Source organism: Eschrichtius robustus, chromosome 1 (genome assembly GCF_028021215.1).
Source record: "Eschrichtius robustus isolate mEscRob2 chromosome 1, mEscRob2.pri, whole genome shotgun sequence".
NCBI classification, from domain to species: domain Eukaryota; kingdom Metazoa; phylum Chordata; class Mammalia; order Artiodactyla; family Eschrichtiidae; genus Eschrichtius; species Eschrichtius robustus.
Window position 1 is genome coordinate 90,055,048 of NC_090824.1, and position 23,006 is coordinate 90,078,053.

Genomic DNA, 23,006 nt, shown 5'->3' on the forward strand with positions numbered 1-23,006 from the left:
CACACACAACTACAAAAGCAATCCTCTTCAAACACAAATTGGATCACCATGCTCCTGTTTATTAGACTCCAAGGCTTCCTGTTGCACTAGAATAAAATCAAACTCCTTAACAAGGCTGACAAGGCCCTGTATCACCTGGCCTCTGCCTTACTTTCCAATCTTGTCTCAAACCACTTTCTCCTCTCATTTGCTACATTCTAGCCACTTGTCTTCTTTCCGTTCTTTTCTCACATCAGAGCCTATGCTCATGTTCTTCCTTTTGCTTGTAACCTTCTTCCTCTTGCCTTTGCTCTCCACATGGCCAATACAGTCCCATTTTTTAGGGCTCAGCTTAAATGGCAGCTTAAGCGAGAGAGACCTTCCTTCACATCTTATTTTATGGGATGTTCCCCCTTGTTTCTCTAGCTCAACCTCTTGTTTGTTTGCTTCACAAGCAGCCCATCTGTGCCTTCCGAAAATTTTAACTTTGTCATTATTAGAGTCAGGGGATCCTAAAATGGCTCTAAGTCCCCCAAAGCAAGAGGCAAGCCTGCTAAATTTTGATGTAATCTCTGTATAAATAGTCCCATTCCTAAACCTGGAAAGTACACTAACAAGATTAATGACATTTAGTTGGCTTTGGATTTCCTCGCTCATATCCTCTGATTTTAGCAATGCTGTGTCAGTGTGTGAACTGGCTGATAGACACATTTTAGTTTCAGGCTCACCAATGGTGTGTATATTTACAGGTTTCATTAGTCTTCTCAATTTGCTAAATGATGCTTAACATAATCTGACACTCTAATAAAGATACTTTTTTTGTTATTATGTCAGGATCATGTGATCCTATTAGTTACTGACAATAATTTCTGATAATTTTTCATATAACTTTTTAGTTCTTTCCCTGCAATTTTATTAGCCACTCACGTTAGTATTTACTTAACAGTGCCTGCTGTGTTTGTGGCCACCTCTCTAAGGAAGGCATGTTGGTAAACTAGAAAGAGCTTGGGCCTTTTTGAATGAGTCAGAAATGGGTTCAGATACCACCTCTAGCACCACTAGTTTTCCCAGGCAACATGCCTAAATTAAGTTTTCGTAAGAGAGGGATAATACTACTACCCAGGTATTATTGTGACAACGCTGTGTATAGTTACTGTGATAATAATGTGTAAAGGCACCAAGGGTTCTTCTTTATCTAATCTGATGTTGCTATCTTAGTTTCCCATTAACTAGTAACAGTGTCACCTACAGGAGGAGCCCTGTGGTGGAATTCAAGGTTGATAAGATTTTCCTAGGCACCCCTCAGAAATAGCTCCCTTTCTCAAAACACTTTAAAAATTTTATTTAAATTATAAGGTGGCAACAACAAGATCGAATGTTTTAATCACTATCTACATTTCTGAAAATGTTGACCCAGCACTTTTTTTAAACTTTTAATTTGAAATAATTATAGATTCATAGGAAATTGTAAAAATAGTACAAAGAAGTCTACTTTACCCAGTTTGCCTCAACAGTAACATCTTAAATAACTAGAGTACAATATCAAAAACAGGAAAATGACATTGCTCCAACCCAGACAGTTTATCAAATTTCACCAGTTTTACATGTACTTGTGTGTGTATAGTTCTATACAATTTTATCACCAGAGAAGATGCATGGCCCAGCACTCATCTCTTATAGTTGATATACTCTTTCAAACTCTAATAACAAAAACAATCTGCAGGTTCTATTTCTGAGGATTCAACCAACTAGGTCAAAAATATTAAAAAATCCAGGAAGTTCCAAAAAGCAAAACTTACCAGCAACTATTTACATAGCATTTACACTATATTAGGTATTATAAGTAATGTAGAGATTACTTAAAGTATACGAGAGAATGTGCATAAGTTATATACAAATATTATGCCATTTTATATAAGGGACTTGAGAACCCATGATCCCCAGGGGTCCTGGAACCAAACCCCTGCAGATATTGAGGGCTGACTGTATTCATAATAAGATATCTGCTTTAATCTTGACTATAATTCTGACATCTTCACCTTTAGTTTAACAGACAGAAAACAGTATTTATGCACTCATGAGAGCTGATTTTTCTTCTATTTCCTGAGTAGGAGATTATTAGGCAAAGTAAGATTCAATTCAGTCTTCCTAACATTTGTTGAAAATTTGGGTGCCAGGCACAGTGCCAGGGTAGTATGGAATAAAAAAACAAAATAAGACATGTCTGTACCCCCAGGATTTAAAAGCCAGTAGGTAAGACAGACATACATAAATACTAAGTATAAACCTGGGTGTAATTTCCCAAAACACCATAAAGCTTTCCCAAAGCAAGTGTCAGCCTTTATTCAACCTGAGACATGCATAAAAGATTCCCGGTAGAGAGCAAACAGCTCTCCTCTCTAGGTCTGCACATGCTGTCAGAGTGAGCACTAGCAGGTTACTGGTAATGTGCTGGCCATATGCAACCTAAAATAATGTTCTCTGGCAAGAAACTATGATGTTTAAGGATTCACAAACACAGACGTTCACAGTGAAAGTGGCTTTGGAAAACAGCATCATTTAACGCTTTGATTATAAAATATATTTACTTTGGTCTTGTCTCAGAATATATAAAGTTGGAGACATACTGTTATTTGACCTTTGATAACACTAGGGAAGCAGTCACACTAAGTACTGGTATGCTTGCTGTTGGAGGAGGTTTGTTGTTGTTGTTAACTACACTGGTTGTTCCATAAGGAATTTAAAATTCTGAAAGAACAGTAATTAAAGTCATATTCAGAATTCCAAACTGTAAAATTAACCATCAGTTCACAAGAACATTCAGATTCAAAGTAGAGGGGACTTCCCTGGTGGCGCAGTGGTTAAGACTCTGCGCTCCCAATGCAGGGGGTCCAGGTTTGATCCCTGGTCAGGGAACTAGATCCCACACGCATGCCACAACTAAGAGATCACATGCCGCAACTAAGGAGCCCACATGCCGCAACTAAGACCCGGTGCAACCACATAAATAAATAAAATAAAAATTAAAACAAACAAAGTAATTTTTCTCACAATGGAGACTGCAGCAGAGCATTGTGAGGAAAGCAAGAGACAGAAACTGCAAAGGTCAGATCGTTTTGGAACCTGACATCACACTGACACTAGTCATCAGAATACACCCGTCACTTACGCCAACATCTTTTTCCCAATTATCCTTCTCCCATCTACCTGTCCTCTGCTCCCACTCACTGCTTACGGAAAATCAGAGAGCAAAAGAGAAGCAGATTATTTATAGAATCTGTGAAACAATGAAAATGTTATGCCTGCTCTCTCTCTTCCTAAAATAGGGAAATTACTATATTTTGTTTTGTTATCAGGTGACAGAAACACAGAGATTCCCCTTAGAGATTGTCCAAATGAAAAACCTGAGAACAATATTTTGTTAATTTAAATTAAATTAATTATAGGTCTAAGTTTCAAACTTTAGCTGGTGAACATTAGTCTTCTTTAGATTGTAGGCATAACTAAGCAGAGAATGTAATTAAAATTTTTTTTGCTGTGTAAACTTTAATATTCGCACGCAAACTTTGTCAATAAAAAAATTATTAGCACGCAAGATGAGAAAGTTGTAACAATTCCTAGCTCCTCCTGAATCTAGTCTTACAAGTAAAATTGCATTATTTTATTGCAAGTAACGTGAACTCTCTGCATTTTAGAAAACCCATAAAATATAAATGAGAACATATTCCAAAGTGACTCATATACAATGTATTTCCTCCATTTGTTAGCCTATACAGTTTATAACTCAAATAGCCATATAGAAAAGAATAACACAGGCTCACCTACTTAAGGTCTCTAAGGACCCAAGGCTGTATGTTGCCTCTCTGCTTTATATTCTGTATATATTATACAAAAGCTGCATTTTCACAAAGAACTAGTTACTATATGCAAATAAGTTCACTGTGCTGTAGACAATCTTTTAGTCTTTTGACACTGACAACACTTTAGAATATGAAACTTTCATTAACAGGCAGTAAAGCCTATATGTTGTCCTTTGTAGATAAAAATGATACACTAATATATTTTTTAAAATTATTATTATTAATCAATGTGTGCCTTGCATTTATGTTTTCAGTGGTAGTGATTATCTCGCATTAAGCTCTGACCAAGTTCCCCCTGAGAGCAACAGAATCTTCTGAAATCTAGCTGGTTGGGGTTAGGGATGCAATTTGTGGTAATCCTAGTCACCCTTGTAAGGCCTCATTAACTGATGCTCTGAGGAAATGTTTCACTCACCACAGACAAAACGGAGCCAGTAATCTTCACTGACTGCTGTCCCATAGCATATTAACATACACTATGCAGCCCTCAAGCCCTCGACAGATACATTACCTAGTTGGACATTTCCTTCTGGTCAACAAATTAGCTATAGGATTTTCATAATTTGAACTATCAGCAATTCTATACACCAGAAGAACCACAGCAGGAACAGTTAAAATGTTACATGATGAACAAACCTAAAACTCTAATGAAGTACGTTCGTCCAGAAGGGAGGAAACACACACACGTGCGCTCACGTGCGGACGTGGACACTGTCATCATCAGTCAATTTAACCACATTTCTCAGGATGTATTAAAATAGTATTATTCTAGGGACTTCCCATACTCATTTACAGCACCCTCAACAGTACAATGAGTGAAGACAAACTAAATGAGAGAGAAGAATTAACCCACAGAACTCACAAAGATGATTACCTGGTAGTCTGGTTTTGTAAAATAATCCAAAGAGGAGATGTGGTCCAGAAAGGTGTTGAATTCTGGAGGGAGATGTTTCAACATAAGCCTGTGGTCATACCTCTCCTTAATAGAGCCCACTTGTTCCTGGGAAGTAAAGAGAAAAGGAACCAAAGTCAATTTCTCTTGGCAGCTACACATTAAGAGCCTCTCAGTAACAGTCTCAAGGGTATGTAATACAGAATGAGGCAGTGGGTAATTAAGCATAAAGCAAGAACTGAGCTCTTACTAATAGCTAACAGCTTAATGCACACTGCTTTAAGGGGGCAGGGGGAGGGGACTGTAGTGCAGAACCAAAGGGGTAACACAGTTCTGCATAAGTGAACAGATAGCTCCCCAAAAGAAAGAGCTGACCTTAAATCTGGTCTACTTTTCTTTATCAACACATGCATTTATAGTTTTCAAATCAAACAATATAATGTGACAATTAAAAACTAAAAGCCTAATTGACTTATAAAAAAGAAAAAAAGAGAACTAGTAAAAATAAAACCTAAGAGGGAGGGCTAGAAGTCAAATCAGAAATGACAATTGTACTTAAATTAGTATCTATTCTCCATGTACATAAAAAAAGTCATAACATTAATTATATCTCTAATATCAGCTCACAGAAAGAAAAATATACACATTGGGATATAGTGAAAATGTTTGTAACTTTTAATTCTTATGCATAAGTATAATCTCAACAAAAATGCCTACCCAGAAATTTTTACTCCTTCCCCTACCAAAATTAACATTTCCATTTCTTTTTAAAGGTTTTATTTTTATTTTTTAAATATTTATTTATTTATTTGGCTGTGCTGGGTCTTAGTGGTGGCATGTGGGATCTTTAGTTGCAGCATGCAGGCTCTTAGCTGTGGCATGTGGGATCTAGTTCCCTGACCAGGGATCGAACCCAGGCTCCCTGAACTGGGAGCGTGGAGTCTTAACCGCTGAACCACCAGGGAAGTCCTAACATTTCCATTTCCAAAATTACCTTGTCCTTTATTTTTCTCCAAGGCAGCTGACCAACCACAAATTCCACCAACATGTAGAATAAGGACCAAAGGTCATCATGTCTTCCCATTTCCTTCATAAGCAAAAGAGAATTCAGTCACATTACATTACCACTCCTTGTGAGTACATTACATTGTCTAAGGCCTAACTATTGTGTTTCATTTTCCTGTAAAACTATCTGGTAGGTATATCTATGTATATGTATAGCTATACGGCAATCTACATAACAGATATACTGAAAAACTTTTGATACAAAGAACATCCCAAAACCCAGAAATGCTGGAAATAATTAAGAGCCCATTAATTAATAAATGAGTTCACTAATTAGTATAGGAAGGTGGTTGCCAAGGGCTTGGAGGAAGGGGGAGAGGGGAATTAGTGTTTAGTGGGTACAGTTTCAGTGTTGCAAGATGAAAAAGTTCTAGAAATCTGTTGCACAATAATATGAATACACTTAACACTACTGAATTGTATACCTAAAAATGGTTAAGGTGGTAAATTTAATGTTATGTGTTCTTTACTACAATAATTAAAAAAAAAAAAAAAAGCAAAGGAAATCTTAAGAGCTAAAATTAAAAGAAAGCTGGAAACGTGAGAAGCAACCTAATACTGAAGCTCTGGCTTTGGCTGTTTTGGGGGCATTTGTCATAGGTTTATCAACAAGGGTTTTATCAATCATGAAGGGGACAGGTGTAAAAGCATTGAGCCTACACAAGACAGGATTTGTAACTGAGACACTTCCCCACCTCTACCCCCAACATATAGCTAGGACCCTCAAAGGACTATCTTTAGTGCAGTATTTGGTATGTATGTTATACTACGATAATTTTTTTCTGTAAAATTTGACCACTATCAAAAAGATAAAGTGAGTGGTTAAAAAAAATTTGCCCTGAGAATTTGTTACCATAGGACTACCCCTCACTCAGATCTGGGGTTTAAATTTATATTGTTTGTGTGGTCCAGGAAACCAGGCCCAGAAATTAAGTGTTTTCTGGGTGATCCTGTCCTACAGTAATGATAGATGCAAATGAAAATCCTCTCAAGATACCCTTAAATTCAGACCTAATTGAATTCCTATAGATAAAGCCCCACCAAATATAAGTTCATTACTTGAAATTATAAAATATATTAGAAAGCAAGCTACCATAAACTAATGGCAAGAAAAACTATAAAGAGCAGAATTAGATATCCAAGAATTTCGGAATGGAATTATAAGATACAGAACATGAAACAAGATATTTAAAATGTTTAAAAAATAGAATCAAAGTCACAAGAAAGGAAGCATATTCTCTCCCTGCAAATAAAGAGACCAATTAGATTTATAAAAGGACTAAAAAGAACATTTAGAAATAAAAAGCACAAATATGAAATTAGAAACTCAATGGTTAGGGAATTCCCTGGCGGTCCAGTGGTTAGGTGCTTTCACTGCCAAGGGCCCGGGTTCAATATCCGGTCAGGGAACTAAGATCCCACAAGCTGCGTGGCACAGCCAAAACACCACCACCACCAACAACAACAATAAAAACCCACACTCAATGGACAGGTTAAAAGCTGATCAAACACACCAGAAAAAAAGAATTAATGAACTAGAAGACAGATCTGAAGAAATTATCTAGAATGCAAAAAAGAGACCAAAAGAGAAAATCTGAGAGTGAACTTAAAAGGCATGGAAGACAGAACAAGAAGGTTTAATACGCATCAATTTGGAGATATGAAAATAAAGGTACAGAGAGAAAGGAAAAGAGGCAACATTTAAACAAGCAATGTCTGAGAATCTTCCAGAATAGATGAAAGATGTGAATGTTCAGGAAGCAAAACAAATCTCAAAACAAAGTAAATATAAAGAAATCCACACCAAGGCACATTTGAACATATCTGCAGGACACCAAAGACAAAGAGAAGATATCAAAAGTAGTCAAGAAAAAAAGGACAAATTAAATACAAAGGAACAACAATACATGGACAAAGATCTCAGTAGCAACCATAGAACCAGAGGAAAGTAAAATAATTTCTTCAAAGTATTGACATAAACCAAATATTAACAAAGGATTAAAATGAAGGAAAACAATGAGATGAAGTAAACAGAGTTCTTCAAGTATTTTGAAAAGTCCTTGTATCATTTGGGAATTATTTACGTTAAAAGTTTAAGATTCTCTAAATAAACCTGCTTCTACTTAAAAAAAAAAAAAAGTTTAAAATTTAGGTACCCAAAAAATAGAAATGCAGTGTATTAAGTTTAGAAATTATCCAATCATGGTCGCAGAGTATGGAAGAAAGAAGTATATTTTAGAATTACCTGGGAATTCTTTTTAAATTAGACAAGACCCTCTCAAGGTTCCACTAGCTGCACTCCTGTGTCACCACATACACTGACAATCACTGTTGTGAAGCTGTGTTACTGTGTAAAGCATTCTACTCCTCAGGTGTGTTGGGAGCAGAAAAGAAGGGTAAGAACCACTGCTATACACTATCAAATTTCTCTACCAAGAGGAATAAGCAGGTTAACAGAGCAACTGATAGAGCACTCTATGCTGGAAAGGCTTTTAGAAGAACTCTCTACTCTTCAAATTAAAAAAAAAAAAAAAAAAAATATATATATATATATATATATATATATATATAAAATCTCTTTCTAGTAGCTATTTTGAAAATGTTTATATAGCTATTATGATCTCTGAAAATGTTTATGCTTATCTCAAAAAGAATGTCCTATTCCAAAGATTCCAATGTGGACATATTCTTTAATAGAATTAATTAGAAAGCATAGTACTTCTAAACTTCTGCAAAAATCTATCTGGAGGATGCATACTTTCTTTTCAAGGTAGAATAATTAACTAAATACCATAAAATAAAGCAACACTGAATCAAACCAAATGAGTTAAAATGCTTGGCAGAGTGCTACACACTGATAAAAATACTTTTCCTATTTTCAATTTATAATCACATCCTAAGAAACCAAATTAACTGAAGCATAGCATATAAAACCACAGCATTCTCTTCCTATTACATTTAGCATTGGTCAAGTTATTATTTTTTTTAAATTTATTTATTTTTGGCTGCGTTGGGTCTTCGTTACTGCGTGCAGGCTTTCTCTAGTTGCGGTGAGTGGCGGCTACTCTTTGTTTAGGTGCGCAGGCTTCTCATTGCAGTGGCTTCTCCTGTTGCGGAGCACAGGCTCTAGGCACACGGGTTTCAGTAGTCGTGGCGCGTGGGCTCAGTAGTTGTGGCTCACGGGCTCTAGAGCGCAGGCTCAGTAGTTGTGGCACACAGGCTTAGTTGCTCTGCGGCATGTGGGATCCTCCCAGACCAGGCTCGAACCCATGACCCCTGCATTGGCAGGCAGATTCTTAACCACTGCGCCACCAGGGAAGTCCTGGTCTAGTTTTTATTAAAGCAGTTTTGGCTTCACAGAACAAGAATAAGGTAACAAAAGACCAAGAAAAGATTTCTCTTCATTTTATCAAGAGAATGCTGTGGTTTTAAATCAAGTAGACTATTTCTCAACTCTGTCCAAACAAGTTCAAGAATTGAGAATCCATAAAGTACCCACCTTTCCTATTCATAACTAAGGTTCAGGATGAGGAAAAAAAATTTTAGAGCAAAACAAAAGAATGAAAGTTAAAAAAAGAGAGAGAGAAATTTTTTTAATTTAACCCAAGAGGAGAGGTATAATGTACTAAGATGAAAAAAAAATTTTCAGTTGCTATACTTTAGATCTTCATGAAAACAAAAGTTTGATGGAGAGGGGATATCACAGATTAGATGTATATTACAGATAAAATGACCTCCTTCATTAGGTATTGATCGTATGAATTCCCAAATAACTTCTTGAAATAGAACACAGATATTTTCTTTCTTCAAAATTCTATAGTAAATTTAATACTTATATCTAATTAAGGACACAAGATTCCCCATAGACATATATATAATTAGCCATTATATTTTCTGCCAAATTAAATTCTATTTTCTATGCAGCTGCACACATCTATTATCTATCCACTATACACCATACCATGAGTTAGTATTTCTAACATCTTTCCTTCTGCTCCCAAGCACTTCCCACACCTCTGTACTCTAACGTAAAGAAGGCAATCTGATTCAAGCATCAGCATGCTTATACAGCCACGACTCTAGTTCATATACCTACCCTGTTCCGATGAGCATTGACTGATGCGTAACGAACTGTCCCTCGAAAGCCTGCCACAGCTCGAGGCTACAAAACCAAGCAAAGAATAGTAACTGAGCTTTAAATAGCATAAGATTCAGCACACTTGAGCCCATGAAGTAGAAGGGAGAAACGTGTATTATTGTCAAGAAAACACTACTTAAATTTCTAACTTTTTTAATAGTTGTGAAATTATAAAAATTAGAGAATATCTCTAAATCATATATTTAAAACATATTAGTTATCAATGAGTCCCATTTTAGTTATCAATGACTCCCATTTTTTCCTACCATTTTAAAATAAAGTAGGATTTATGACAAATAAACTCTGTACATTAGAAAACATAAATGCTTTCATGACAAGCATCATAGTATATACATTAATATTCAGGCTCTGGTTACAAATAAGTATATTAAGACCATGAGGTCTAAGTAAAATAAGATGCCAACCTCTCTGTGTCTTGGCTATATCATCCAAACTCAATTCAAAGATGGTGGCAACTTGTACCTCTCCTGCACGTGTAATTCACATATTCATAAACTTAAGTTATTGGGTACTATTACCCCAAGAGTTCCCTTAATGCCCTTTATAGTCAATCCCCTCCCTTGAATCCCAGTGTCTGGCTGGCAATCTCTGATTTCTGTCCCTCCTTAGCACTTAGAATTGTCTGGTTTTTTAGGTTTAACTATTTTAATTACTGTGTAATGGTATCTCACTGTGGTTTTAATTTGCATTTCCCTAATAACTAAAGATGTTTAGAATTTGTTCATGTACTTATTTGCCATCTGTAGTATCTATTCTTTAATGAAATGCCTATCCAAATCTTTTGCTTATTTTTATAGGTTTGTTTCTTTATTACTGAGTTTTGAGAGTTGCTTATAGATTCTGGATATAAAGTCCTCTGTCAGATGTGTGTTTTGCAAATATTTTATTCCAGTCTGTGATTTGACTTTTCATTTGGTTAATAGTGTTTTTCAAAATGCAGAACTGTTTACTTTTGATGAATTTTAAATTCTTTCATTTTTGTACCATATGAATATATTTCCAAAACTTATGTTTAAAAACATCTTTAAAGAAAAAGAAAGTAAAAAGTGAGAGTGGTTAGTAACCTAAGAACATGTTTTATTAAAATAAATACCTAGAAGCCAAAGCAATCTTGAGAAAAAAGAACAAAGCTGAAGGTATCGCATTCCCTGACTTAAGACTATACTACAAAGCTACAGTAATCAAAACAGCATGGTACTGGCACAAAAAATAGACACATATATCAATGGAACAGTATAGAGAGCCCAGAAATAAACCCACACAATTACAGTCAATTAATCTATGACAAAGGAGGCAAGAATATAAATGGAGAAAAGATAGTCTCTTCAATAAGTGGTCTTGGAAAACTGGACAGCTACATGTAAAAGAATGAAATTAGAACATTGTCTCACACCATGTATAAAAATAAACCCAATATGGATTAAAGACTTAAATGTAAGACCAGGAATCATAAAATCCTTAGAAGAAAACACAGGCAGACACTCTGACATATATCCTAGCAATTTTTTAGATCTGTCAGGCAAAGGAAACAAAAGCAAAAGTAAACAAACCGGACCTAATTAAACTTAAAAGCTTTTGCTCAGCAAAGGAAACCACTGAAAAAATGAAAAGACAACCGGGCTTCCCTGGTGGCGCAGTGGTTGAGAATCTGCCTGCTAATGCAGGGGACACGGGTTCGAGCCCTGGTCTGGGAGGATCCCATATGCCGCGGAGCAACTGGGCCCGTGAGCCACAATTACTGAGCCTGCACGTCTGGAGCCTGTGCTCCGCAACAAGAGAGGCCGCGATAATGAGAGTCCTGCGCACCGCGATGAAGAGTGGCCCCCGCTTGCCGCAACTAGAGAAAGCCCTCGCACAGAAACGAAGACCCAACACAGCCATAAATAAATAAAAAAATTTTTTTAAAAATTAAAAAAAAAAAAATGAAAAGACAACCTACTGAATGGGAGAAAATATTCACAGATGATATGACCAATAGGGGTTAATATCCAAAATATATAAACAGCTCATTCAACTCAATATTAAAAAAAAAACCCGATTAAAAAATAGGCAGAAAACCTGAATAGATATTTTTCCAGAGACGACATATAGATGGCCAAGAAGCACATGAAAAGACGCTCAACACTGCTAATCATAACGGAAATCCAAATCAAAACCACATCTGTTAGAATGGCTATCATCAAAAAGAACACATATAATAAATGTTGGTGAGGACGGGGAAGAAAGGGAACCCTCGTACACTGTTAGTGGGAATGTAAATTGATGCAGCCACTATGAAAAACAGTCTGGAGGTTCCCAACACAACTAAAAATAGCTCATAGACAATATGATCTAGAAATTCCACTCCTGGGTATATATCCAAAGAAAATGAAAACACTAATTCAAAAAGATACATGCACCTCAATGTTCATAGCAGCATTATTTACAATAGCCAAGATATAGAAGCACCCTAAGTGTCCATCAACTTATGAATAGATAAGGAAGATGTCACACACACACACACACACACACACACACACAATGGAATATTACTCAGCCTTAAGAAGAATAAAATTTTACCACTTGCAACAACATGATGAACCTGAAGGGTATTACGCTTAGTGAAATAAGTCATATAGAGAATGACAAATACTGTATGTTATCACTTATATGTGGAATCTAAAAAAATGAAACAAACAAATGAATATAAAAAAACAGACTTGAAACAGACTTACAGACAAAGAGAATAAACTGTGGTTGCCACTGGGGAGAAAAATGGGGAGGGGGCAAGACAGGGGTAGGTGATTAAGAGATACAAATTACTATATATAAAATAAATAAGCTAAAAGGAAGTATTATATAGCACAGGGAATATAGCCAATATTTTGTAATAACTTTAAATGGAGTATACTCTATAAAAATATTCAATCACTATGTTGTACATCTGAAATTAATATACTGTAAATCAACTACACTTCAATTTTTAAAAAGAAAAAGAAGAAAAGCACCTAGATATTTAAGTGAAAATGAAAAAGAAAAAATAAATTGAGCCTTAAAGGACTGACAGAATTACAACAGGAAGGAGGAAATGCATTTTATTTATTTATTTTTTAATTAATTTTTATTGGAGTATAGTTGCTTTACAATGTTGCGTTAGTTTCTACTGTATAGCAAAGTGAATCAGCTATATGTTTACATATATCCCCTCTTTTTTGGATTTCCTTCCCATTTAGGTTGCCAAAGAGCATTGAGTAGAGTTCCCTGTGCTATACAATAGGTTCTCATTAGTTATCTATTTTATACATAGTATCAAGAGTGTATATATGTCAATCTCAATCTCCCAATTCATCCCACCCCCTCCCTTTCCCCCTTCGTATCCATAAGCTTGATCTCTCTCCGTGTCTCTATTTCTGCTTTGCAAATAAGATCATCTCTACCATTTTTCTAGATACCACGTAATTCAAAAAGACACATGTATCCCAATGTTCATTGCAGCACTACTTACAATAGCCAGGATATGGAAGCAACCTAAATGTCCATCAACAGAGGAATGGATAAAGAAGATGTGGTACATACATACAATGGACTATTACTCAGCCATAAAAAGGAACGAAACTGGGTCATTTGTAGAGATGTGGATGGACCTAGAGACTGTCATACAGAGTGAAGTAAGTCAGAAAGAGAAAAGGAAATGCATTTTAAAAAGAACACAGTGAACAATGCAAAAAGGGACAAAAGTACTGTTAAGTGTTAGGGAAAAGAATTTGGTATGGTTGAAGCAAAGGGTGAGAGAAAATAATGGAAAAGTTGGTTGGAATAAAATGAAGGATGGCCTTAAATGTCATATGTTGTTTGGCTTATAAGGTAGAGGCAAATGGAATTCATAAAAAATTTTAAGTAAGGAAGTAACATGATTGAGAAAGTGCTTGGGATGTCTACTCCGCTGGAAGTATAAAGGATAGATTGGAAGGAGAAGGTAGGGAGACCAGTGAGGAAACTATTTTAATAATCCAAACAAGAAACCACAAGACTAGTACAAGGACAGAAGCAGCAAAGGCGGGGATGAATGTCAGAGACAGAATAAGCTCCTAGGAGAATAAATCCAGAAGAAGGGAAGGACTTCAGGCATAAGCCTAGACCTACTGCTACCAAAAGGAAAGGATCAGAAGGGGAAAAAAGCATGGAGAACTATGTAATAAAACCCTCAATGGGGTTTCCCTGGTGGCGCAGTGGTTGGGAGTCTGCCTGCCAATGCAGGGAACACGGGTTCGAGCCCTGGTCTGGGAAGATCCCACATGCCGCGGAGAGACTAAGCCCGTGAGCCACAACTACTGAGCCTGCGCGTCTGGAGCCTGTGCTCCGCAACGGGAGAGGCCGCGACGGTGAGAGGCCTGCCTACCGCGATGAAGGGTGGCCCCCGCTCGCCGCAACTGGAGAAAGCCCTCGCACAGAAATGAAGACCCAACACAGCCAAAAATTAATATAAATAATTAAATAAATTTATTTAAAAAAAAGAAAAAAAAACCCTCAATGGAAATAAGAAAATAGATGAAATTCTGGAATGGTAACATTTAAAATTTTTTCTTAAGTAGGACACTATAGCCCTAGGCACTGGAAGTTTCAGCTGAATGGTTAAGAAGGAAGCAGCAGGAGAAAACATGGCATTCCAAGAGCTTAGACACAAAGGGCCAATGTAAGATGCCAGCTCAAGGGCTGAAGAAACTGGGGCATCCTCTAAATCAGGAGGGAAAACATGAACGTGCAGATTCAAATCACTAAGTAAATAGAAGTTCAACTCCAAAACTGTATGGACGAAAGTACTGCAAATATATGCACAGAGACACACACAACTTCTTTTTATCTCACATCCCTATTTGATACAACTAATACATCTTAAAGGTTATAAACAGTAGAGGCTCTCCCACGTGCCACAACTACTGACGCCCGCACGCCTAGAGCCCGTGCTCCGCAACAAGAGAAGCCACCGCAATGAGGACCCCACACACCGCAACGGAGAGTAGCCCCCACTCGCCACAACTAGAGAAAGCCCGCATGCAGCAACGAAGACCCAACACAGCCAAAAATAAGTTAATAAATAAATAAATTCATAAAAAACAAACAAATAAAAAAAAAAACAGTAGAGGCTCTCAAAACCAACCACATAAACAACTTGCTAGTATCACTAGTGTAACAGATATGATCCATTATTCCCTTTGTAATGGATTCTGACTGACGATCCTATATCATAAGTTTGGAAAAATAAATACACATTTATGTTTTGCGGGAGTTTCTCTGTGGTGATGGAAAAGTTTTATATCCTGATTGGGCTGTTGGTTATATGAATCTATATGTGTGATAAAATTTCATATACCACACCTCCCCTGAAAGGAAAAGTGTATGTAAAAAACAGTGAAATCTGACTCAGGTCTGTACTTGAGTTAATAATAGTATCCCAATAACAGTTTCCTAGTTTTGACAATGTATTATGATTATGTAAGATGTCATCATAGGCGGAAGCTAGGTGACGGGTACATGATAACTGTACTATTTTACAACAACTCCCTGAATCTGCTCCATACTCCAAAACAAGTACCCTCAGGTCTACAGAAGAAAGAAGAAAGCAAAGCAAGGGACTGGTTAATGCAAAATATAGAAGGTAGGTTATGGCTGCAATGGCCACTACAATAGCAACTTAAAACTAAATGAAATTTAAAATTCAGTTCCTCACTTGCTCTGGCCACAATTCAAGTGCTCAATAGCCACATGTGGCTAGTGGCTACCATATAAGACAGTACACATACAGGCACTTCCATCTTTGCAGGAAGCTCCATTGAAGGAGCTCGAAGAAGGAAAAGGGATGTGATCAGGAAGTGACCGACCCACAGAACACTTCTAAGGTGGAAATGAACTATTTCTTAACCTAGATGGAGGCCATGGATGTTTTGACATTCTTCCTTAAAATTTTTATATATGTTTTTTACACTCTTCTAGAATACACATAGCAAGGAAAAAAAAAAAAAGAAATATTGGTTTTTGCAGATAACATGATGGCATACCTAGAGAATCCAAGCAACTCAATTCAAGTTTCTTAAAAGCAATAAATAAACAAACTTGTACGATATAAAAGAAATCTACACAGGCAACTTTTGATTTTATATTAGTGGAACAATATAAGAAAATGATTTCAATCATAATTATGATCCAAAAAGTCAGAAAGTAATTTTACTTGAGATTTAAGAGTTTTAAAGAAAATTATGAAATCCTACTGGCATAAAAACTCTAAAAGGAACTAGCTATTAACACATAAATAAAGGGAAAGTTAACTCCTTACACAGCCTGGGCTACGTTCAACCACAATGATATTCCCTCTTTCTTCCATAGTGCTAACCTGACCCCAGCCCTGGTTAAACTCAATTCATGGACTAAACTGTACCTCTAAACAAGCAGTTAAAAGTATATGGAGAAAAAGGATTGTACTGATAATCTTACCTTAAATTACCATCATACTCAAATGAGCTTTCAGCACAGCCCAGCAATCTATTATATTTTCCCAGTCAGTTTGCTCTCTCCCCTTCCATGATAACTATTTCACACGTGCTTTTCTCTCCTCAACCTCCAACACCATTTTGCACTCTCAGCAAAAGGCCTTGTCTCTTTCTTCGCTGAGAAAATAAAAGCCATGAGAGAACTTCAACTTCCACCACCAAATCTAAATGCCTACCTGTATCTGTGTCCATTTATTCTACCTTTTCTCAGGTACAGTGGAAGAAGTGTTCCTGCTCTAATAATGGGCTATCCTCACCATTGTGCCAGGATTCCTTCCCCTAACAGCTTGCAAGAACTTGGCTATGACTGTTCCTGCTCTGTCCTACATCATCAATTTTTTTCATGTCTCCTGGAGCACTACTAATATTAAAACACAAGCATGCTACAATAGCTGACATTTTTAAAAAATAAACTAGGGAAGGAGGGAAGGATTTTACTTCCCTTACAACTACTTCCCTGTTTTACTTATATTCCCTTTCTCCACATCCTCTCCCCAACACTTTCTTTAACCTACTCCAATTTAGTTTTCATTGCTCTACAGAATCACTTTTATAAAAGTCACCAGTCACTTCCATCTTGCCAAATCCAGATGATCAGTTCTCAGTTCCTACCTTCCTTGACCTATCAGTAGCAGCAGTAGCACCCCACATATTTGAAGCACTTTGTTCACTTGGCTCTCAAGACACCACACTCTCCTGATTTTCCTCCTACCTCACTGGCCAATCCTCCTCCCCACTGTTCTTTGCTAATTCATAGTTCTTTTCTATCCATTATCAAGTTGCTAAAGGGTCTCAATGGCTCAGACTCAGACCTCTCTTCTTTTCTAGTTATACCTTTTCCCTAGCTGATCTAATCTAGTTCCATTTTTTAAAATTACTTTTAAACATTGGGAGCAAATGATTCTTAAATTTATATTATCTCCATCCCTGGTATCTCCTTTGAGCTACAGATTACTATATCAAGTCAACTTCTTATTATTTCCATCTAGAATCTAAGAGGCATTTTAAACTTAACTTTTAGAAAAATAGAACTTCCGGGGACTTCCCTGGTGGTGCAGTGGTTAAGAATCCACCTGCCATTGCAGGGGACACGAGTTCGATCCCTGGTCTGGAAGGATCCCACATGCTGCAGAGCAACTAAGGCCATGTGCCACAACTACTGAGCCTGCACTCTAGGGCCCGCGAGCCACAACTACTGAAGCCCACGTGCCTAGAGCCTGTGCTCTGCAACAGGAGAAGCCACCGCAATGAGAAGCCCGTGTACCGCAACGAAGTGTGGCCCCCGCTTACTCCAATTAGAGAAAGCCCATGCGCAGCAACGAAGACCAAATGCAGCCAAAAATTTAAAAATTTTAAAAATTAAAAAAAAAACCCAAAAAACTAAGAAAGCTTTAAAAAAAAAAAAGAAAAGAGAACTTCGGTTTTTCCCTCATCAAATCCACACTTCAGCCTTCATCTCTATCATGGTTTCAGGACAAAAACTTAGAAGTCATTCTTGACTCTTCTTTTCCCTTCACATTTCAGTATCAAATCCAGAAGGAAGTCCTATTAAATACATCTTTAAAATATATCCTAAATATAAGCATTTTCCACCATGTTCACTGTATCACCCTAATGCCCTAAGTCCTAGCCACCAGCAATGACCACTGGACCATGGCATTAGCCTTTTAACTTGTCTTTCTGATTCCACTCTTGCTCTCAATAGTCTCTTCTTCACAGAGTGATTTGAAAAAAAAAAAAAAGTCCTAAGAATTGAAAAACTGCTATTCAGAATAGAAGTGGGATTCCAGAAATATATTCAAATCCAATACACTACATAGAAACTAAATTCTTTACCTGCTCGACTACCAATTAATACAAGAACATTGATAGAACTGAAGATAGTCTTCCCACAATTTCAAGGCACTTAAATTCTCATGTGGCTACGTTTTAAATATAACCTACTTCTGTATATAACTCTATAGTTAGCTTATTGACACAGCATGTAACATATTATGCAACAACCCTGCTTCCTATCACACTTAGAATAAAATCCATCTCTTGGCAAAATCATTCACATTCTGGGGCCTACCAACCTCCTAAACCTCGTCTCTCTCCACTTACCCACCACACTATGCTATGCCATGCTACAGCCACAGTGGCCTCCCCCCTTTTCCTTGAATATACCAAATTTACTCTGCCTCAGAGTCTTTGCACTTGCTGTTCCCTTTGCCTGGAGCACTCTCTTTCCAGAAAAATCACACAGCCTGCTCTCATACTTCATTCAACTCTCAACTCAATACCTCCTTAGAGAAGTCTTTTCTAACTAATACCTCTAAAATAGTCTCCTAGCCTCACTGCCCATCACTCTCTATGTCAATACCCTGCTTTCTGCTGGGTTTTTTTTTTGTAGAATTTATCACAATCTAAAATTATGTATTTATTTGTATATTATCTGTCTTCACCACTAAAATATAACCTCCATAAGAACCTCATTTTGGTCTGCTGTTCACCGCTGCAGTCCCAGCACCTAGATCCATGCCTCACACATAATCTGTGCTCATTTAATAAGTGTTTTATAAGTGAATAAATAATAACCTCATAATATTCTAAAAACTAAAAAAAAAAAAGATACTTGGAATAGAAATGAGACTCCAGAAATATATTCAAGTCTAATCAGCTGCATTGGACCCAAATTCATCACCTGCCTTGCTATCTATTAATGCAAGACCTTCACCGGAACCAAAAAGATTCTCTTATAATTTCTAGGTGCTTAAATTTTCATGTGCCTATATTTTAAATATAATTTACATTTATTGTATACAAGTCTATTATTACATAGTTAGCTCATTCAAAACCAGTGTTTCACCTTCTGTGCAACTAATCTGCTAGAAATGAAAATCATAGTCAGTACCAAGTTGAAACAAAAAGTATAAAAGTAGACATTATAACACAACATTGTATCAACTATACTTCAATTAAAAAATAAATTAAAAATAAAAGTAGACATTAAAGAACTGTAGGGGGAGATCAACTGCCAGTATGACAATATGAGGAGCTCTACCGACCTGCTCCCCAGTAAAGCTGGTAAAAATAATTTAAAAAAATAACCATAGCCTCTGGAAATGGTCCTTCGAGCAAACAACAAATGATGAAACAGCTATTTCATATTCATGAAAAGTCAGTAAGAAAAGCTAGAGTCTATGGTATTTGAACCAAAACCGCTCCCCCTCCTTCCTTTCTTCCAGATCAGCAGGGGTGGCTCCACTCCAGGATGCTGCAGCCAAGAACACAGGGCTCCCTCCTTCCCCAGTTCCGAGCCAGAGGGCTTTCTTCGTGTAGGAGCAGGACTTCAGCATTTCTCATCTTCTCCCAGCTGCCTGTTGCTGAGGAGGCTGTCATGGGCAAGTGTGGTACAGAGGTGGAAGCCCCTTACTTGCACCCAGCTTCCACTCATGGAATGAAGGCTCTACCTTGGGCATGGTGTGCTGAAAATACTGGGGCCCCAAAAGCCCTTCTCCTGGCTCATGAAGCAGTGGTTCCAGGCCAGGAAAGTGAAGCCAAGAGACCTCAGGCTACTGTCCCGATCTCAACCAGAGGGCCCTGCTCCTAAGAGAGGATGTCACTCAGAGAGAAGTCTGCCATAGTCCTCACCCCCAACTCCAGAGCCCTCGGTCAGATTTTGTCTGCGGACAGAAGAACGCTGTAAAAAAGACATCTCCCAATCTCTTCCCAAAGGAACTTATTTCATTTGCAACAGTGAAGTTAATTAAACTTAAGACCCTCTCATAAATAGTGGAGGTTATAGTAAAGCGAATTGGGAGGATTTGTGGATCTGAGGATACAGCCTAGACTACAGGCTGGCCAGGTGAGAACCAGGGGAACAAGACAGGTGGGGGAGCCCTTCTGGGGTCAGAACAAACATCAAACTATAACCTCAGAAGGGAATTCCCTGCCAGTCCAGTGGTTAGGACTCTGTGGTCTCACTGCTGAGGGCCCAGGTTCAATCCCTGGTCAGGGAACTAACCCTGCAAGCCTGCAGCAGCGGCCAAAAACACCCAAAACTATTCCATTTTAGGAGCCACAATTTGATTGGATTAGTCTGTCAAGGAATGTACGTCTTGGGGCACTGTTTTAAGCAACAGAGCAATCAGCCAGCAATCAGCAGGTTTAATAACTGGATGTGGTCAGAAAAAGTGTGGAGGAGAGCCCTACCAGTACCACTGTCATTCCAGGGTGATGATGGGCAGACCCAAAGCTGCACCTCCCTCAGGGGCAACAAGAGAGACTTAACACTATGTGCTTGGGATGTGGGGGAAGGATAAAATAATCTAGTCAGTCACTAAACATATAAATAAGCAAATAACACTAACAAGCCCTGGAAGGGAGGACCAGTACCCAGAATTGCTATAATATATTATCTAAAATGTCCAGTTTCCAACAACAAAAACATATGACAGGCAAAGAAACAGGAAAGTGTGACCCATACATGTAAAAAAAAAGTAGGCAACAGAAACTGACTATAAGAATGACTACATTCTTCTCCTGTTGGATATAACAGGAGACGATTTCAAAGTAGGCATTATAAATATGTTCAAAGAAATAAAGGAAAGCTTGACTAAAGAAGTAAGGAAAGTATAATTACAATGCCATATCAAACAGAGAATATCACTAAAGAGAAATTTTTAAAAAGAACCAAATGGAAATTCTGGGTATGAAAAATATGGTAACTGAAATAGAAGAGTAGGATGTACAAAGAGACTCAGACTGCAAAAAGACCGTGGATGCTAAAGTGGTAATGTGTGTTCTTATAAGACCGCTCTAAATCTGCGTCTAATGTACATGTTTTTAAAAGCCACAACTCTCAATAATAAAATTAATTAACACCATCTATAAAGTAATCATAAAATCTATATGATACTTCTTGGATGACATCCATTCTGATACACAATTAGCATTTCTTTAAAAAGCGTGATACTATAAATAATAAGTTAATTCTCAAATATTTAATAATATGAAAAATCTTACTGGTCTGACGTCACCACAGGAATTGGTAAATTGTCGAGCCAAGCCAAAATCAAGCATGTAACATTTCCTACATGTACTAGGAAAGCGACCCATGGCAAAGTTTGACTAGAAAAATAAAGAAGGAAAATATACATATTATTATTATACTTAGTCCTTATACCTTATCCTTTCTCTATTTTAATTCTTCTATTTAAACTCTATATAATACACATGTCCCAAATATACTATTCTAGTCAATTATGTTTACTGGATATTAATACATAATTTTGCTGTGGGTTCTATTAATGCCTAGGATCAGGTGAACTTTGAGCAACAAAAAATTTATGTGACTGTATAAATTTACATAAAACACAACACTGACTTAACTGGAATCAGTACTCTAAGTTCCTTGAAATTCTAGTCTAAGTCACTACTTAAATGACTTAGTCACTACTTACTTTTAAAAATGGGAGGAACTAGGAGTGAGCAAAATAGAATACATAGTTCAGAAATTGAAATGAATTTCCTATAAGCATCATGAACCTGAATTTCACTACATGTAAAAATTAAAATACAATTTAAGGAAACATTTCAAAACAGACTTAAGGAAAATACACTTTGCATTCTTCCCTTAATAAAAATAAATGTAACATTAAATGACCACAAACTTGCAAAGATAGGTATATAAGGGAATTTATTAAAAAAAAAAAAAGTCAAAAGTCAAATTGTTATAGAATTGTTAGCTTTTATTTTAAAATACTGTTTTATTTTAAAATACTGTTCTACTTAGGGAGCTTTCTAATCAAAAGGGGAACTCTTCAATCACCATGGTTCTCAAATAATGACGCTTAACTTGACATAAAAATAAAAGCAGGAGATATCTACGTTACATTAAGTCTGACTCAACTATGTTAATTTTAGTTGGCATTTTCATGTAAACTGTTTAATTTTAGAAATCATGTAGCAACAGATGGAAATAATTTTCAACTGCAACAACCAACATATGATAAATTTATAGTAAATACAGCATATCAGAAATGGGTCATTTCCCCTTGTAATACAAAAACCAAGAAAGAGAAAATAAAGACATATTTCACAGTTACAGAAATGACAATTTCTAAGAAAAAACAGAATAGAAAAAAATACTATATATGGCACTGTAGCACTCAGGAGAAAAAGCAAGCTCTTTCATAATTGATGGTTTCTTATAGGTATAATTTGTCACTTGAGAAATAGTTCAAAGAACACAATGCCAACACCTAAAAGCAACATATGTATATATTTTTAACCAATATCAGGAAACAGAAATCCAAAGAATAACTATTAATTTAGGTAAGGCTAAGTAATTGACAATGTTAACACATATAATAATAATAGTGAAGCATTAATAATTTTTAATTTGGCTGCTGAGCAACATTTTCATTGTATGAGAAAAGCTCTTTATTATAAGCTATAGCTTGTAATTATCATTTTTTTTTAAATTAAAAGGCAAGTTACATGTACTTTAAGTTTACATCTTTGCCACAGAAATTAAAATACTA

At 36.7% G+C, this 23,006-nt stretch overlaps 1 protein-coding gene across 6 annotated transcripts in view; it reads right to left on the bottom strand.

Annotated features, from left to right (window-relative positions):
• Positions 1-23,006, bottom strand: part of TTBK2 (tau tubulin kinase 2) — a 149,651-nt gene that overhangs the window by 47,164 nt on the left and 79,481 nt on the right. For 5 of the 6 annotated variants that reach the window (XM_068550245.1, XM_068550226.1, XM_068550252.1 and 2 more), the window contains 4 exons: positions 21,487-21,591; positions 9,893-9,958; positions 5,726-5,818; positions 4,714-4,839 (listed from right to left, as the gene is read on the bottom strand). In XM_068550245.1, the coding sequence (XP_068406346.1) occupies positions 4,714-4,839; positions 5,726-5,818; positions 9,893-9,958; positions 21,487-21,591 (390 nt within the window). The remainder of the gene's footprint in view (positions 1-4,713; positions 4,840-5,725; positions 5,819-9,892; positions 9,959-21,486; positions 21,592-23,006) is intronic. The other variant, XM_068550235.1, reaches the window with a different exon arrangement.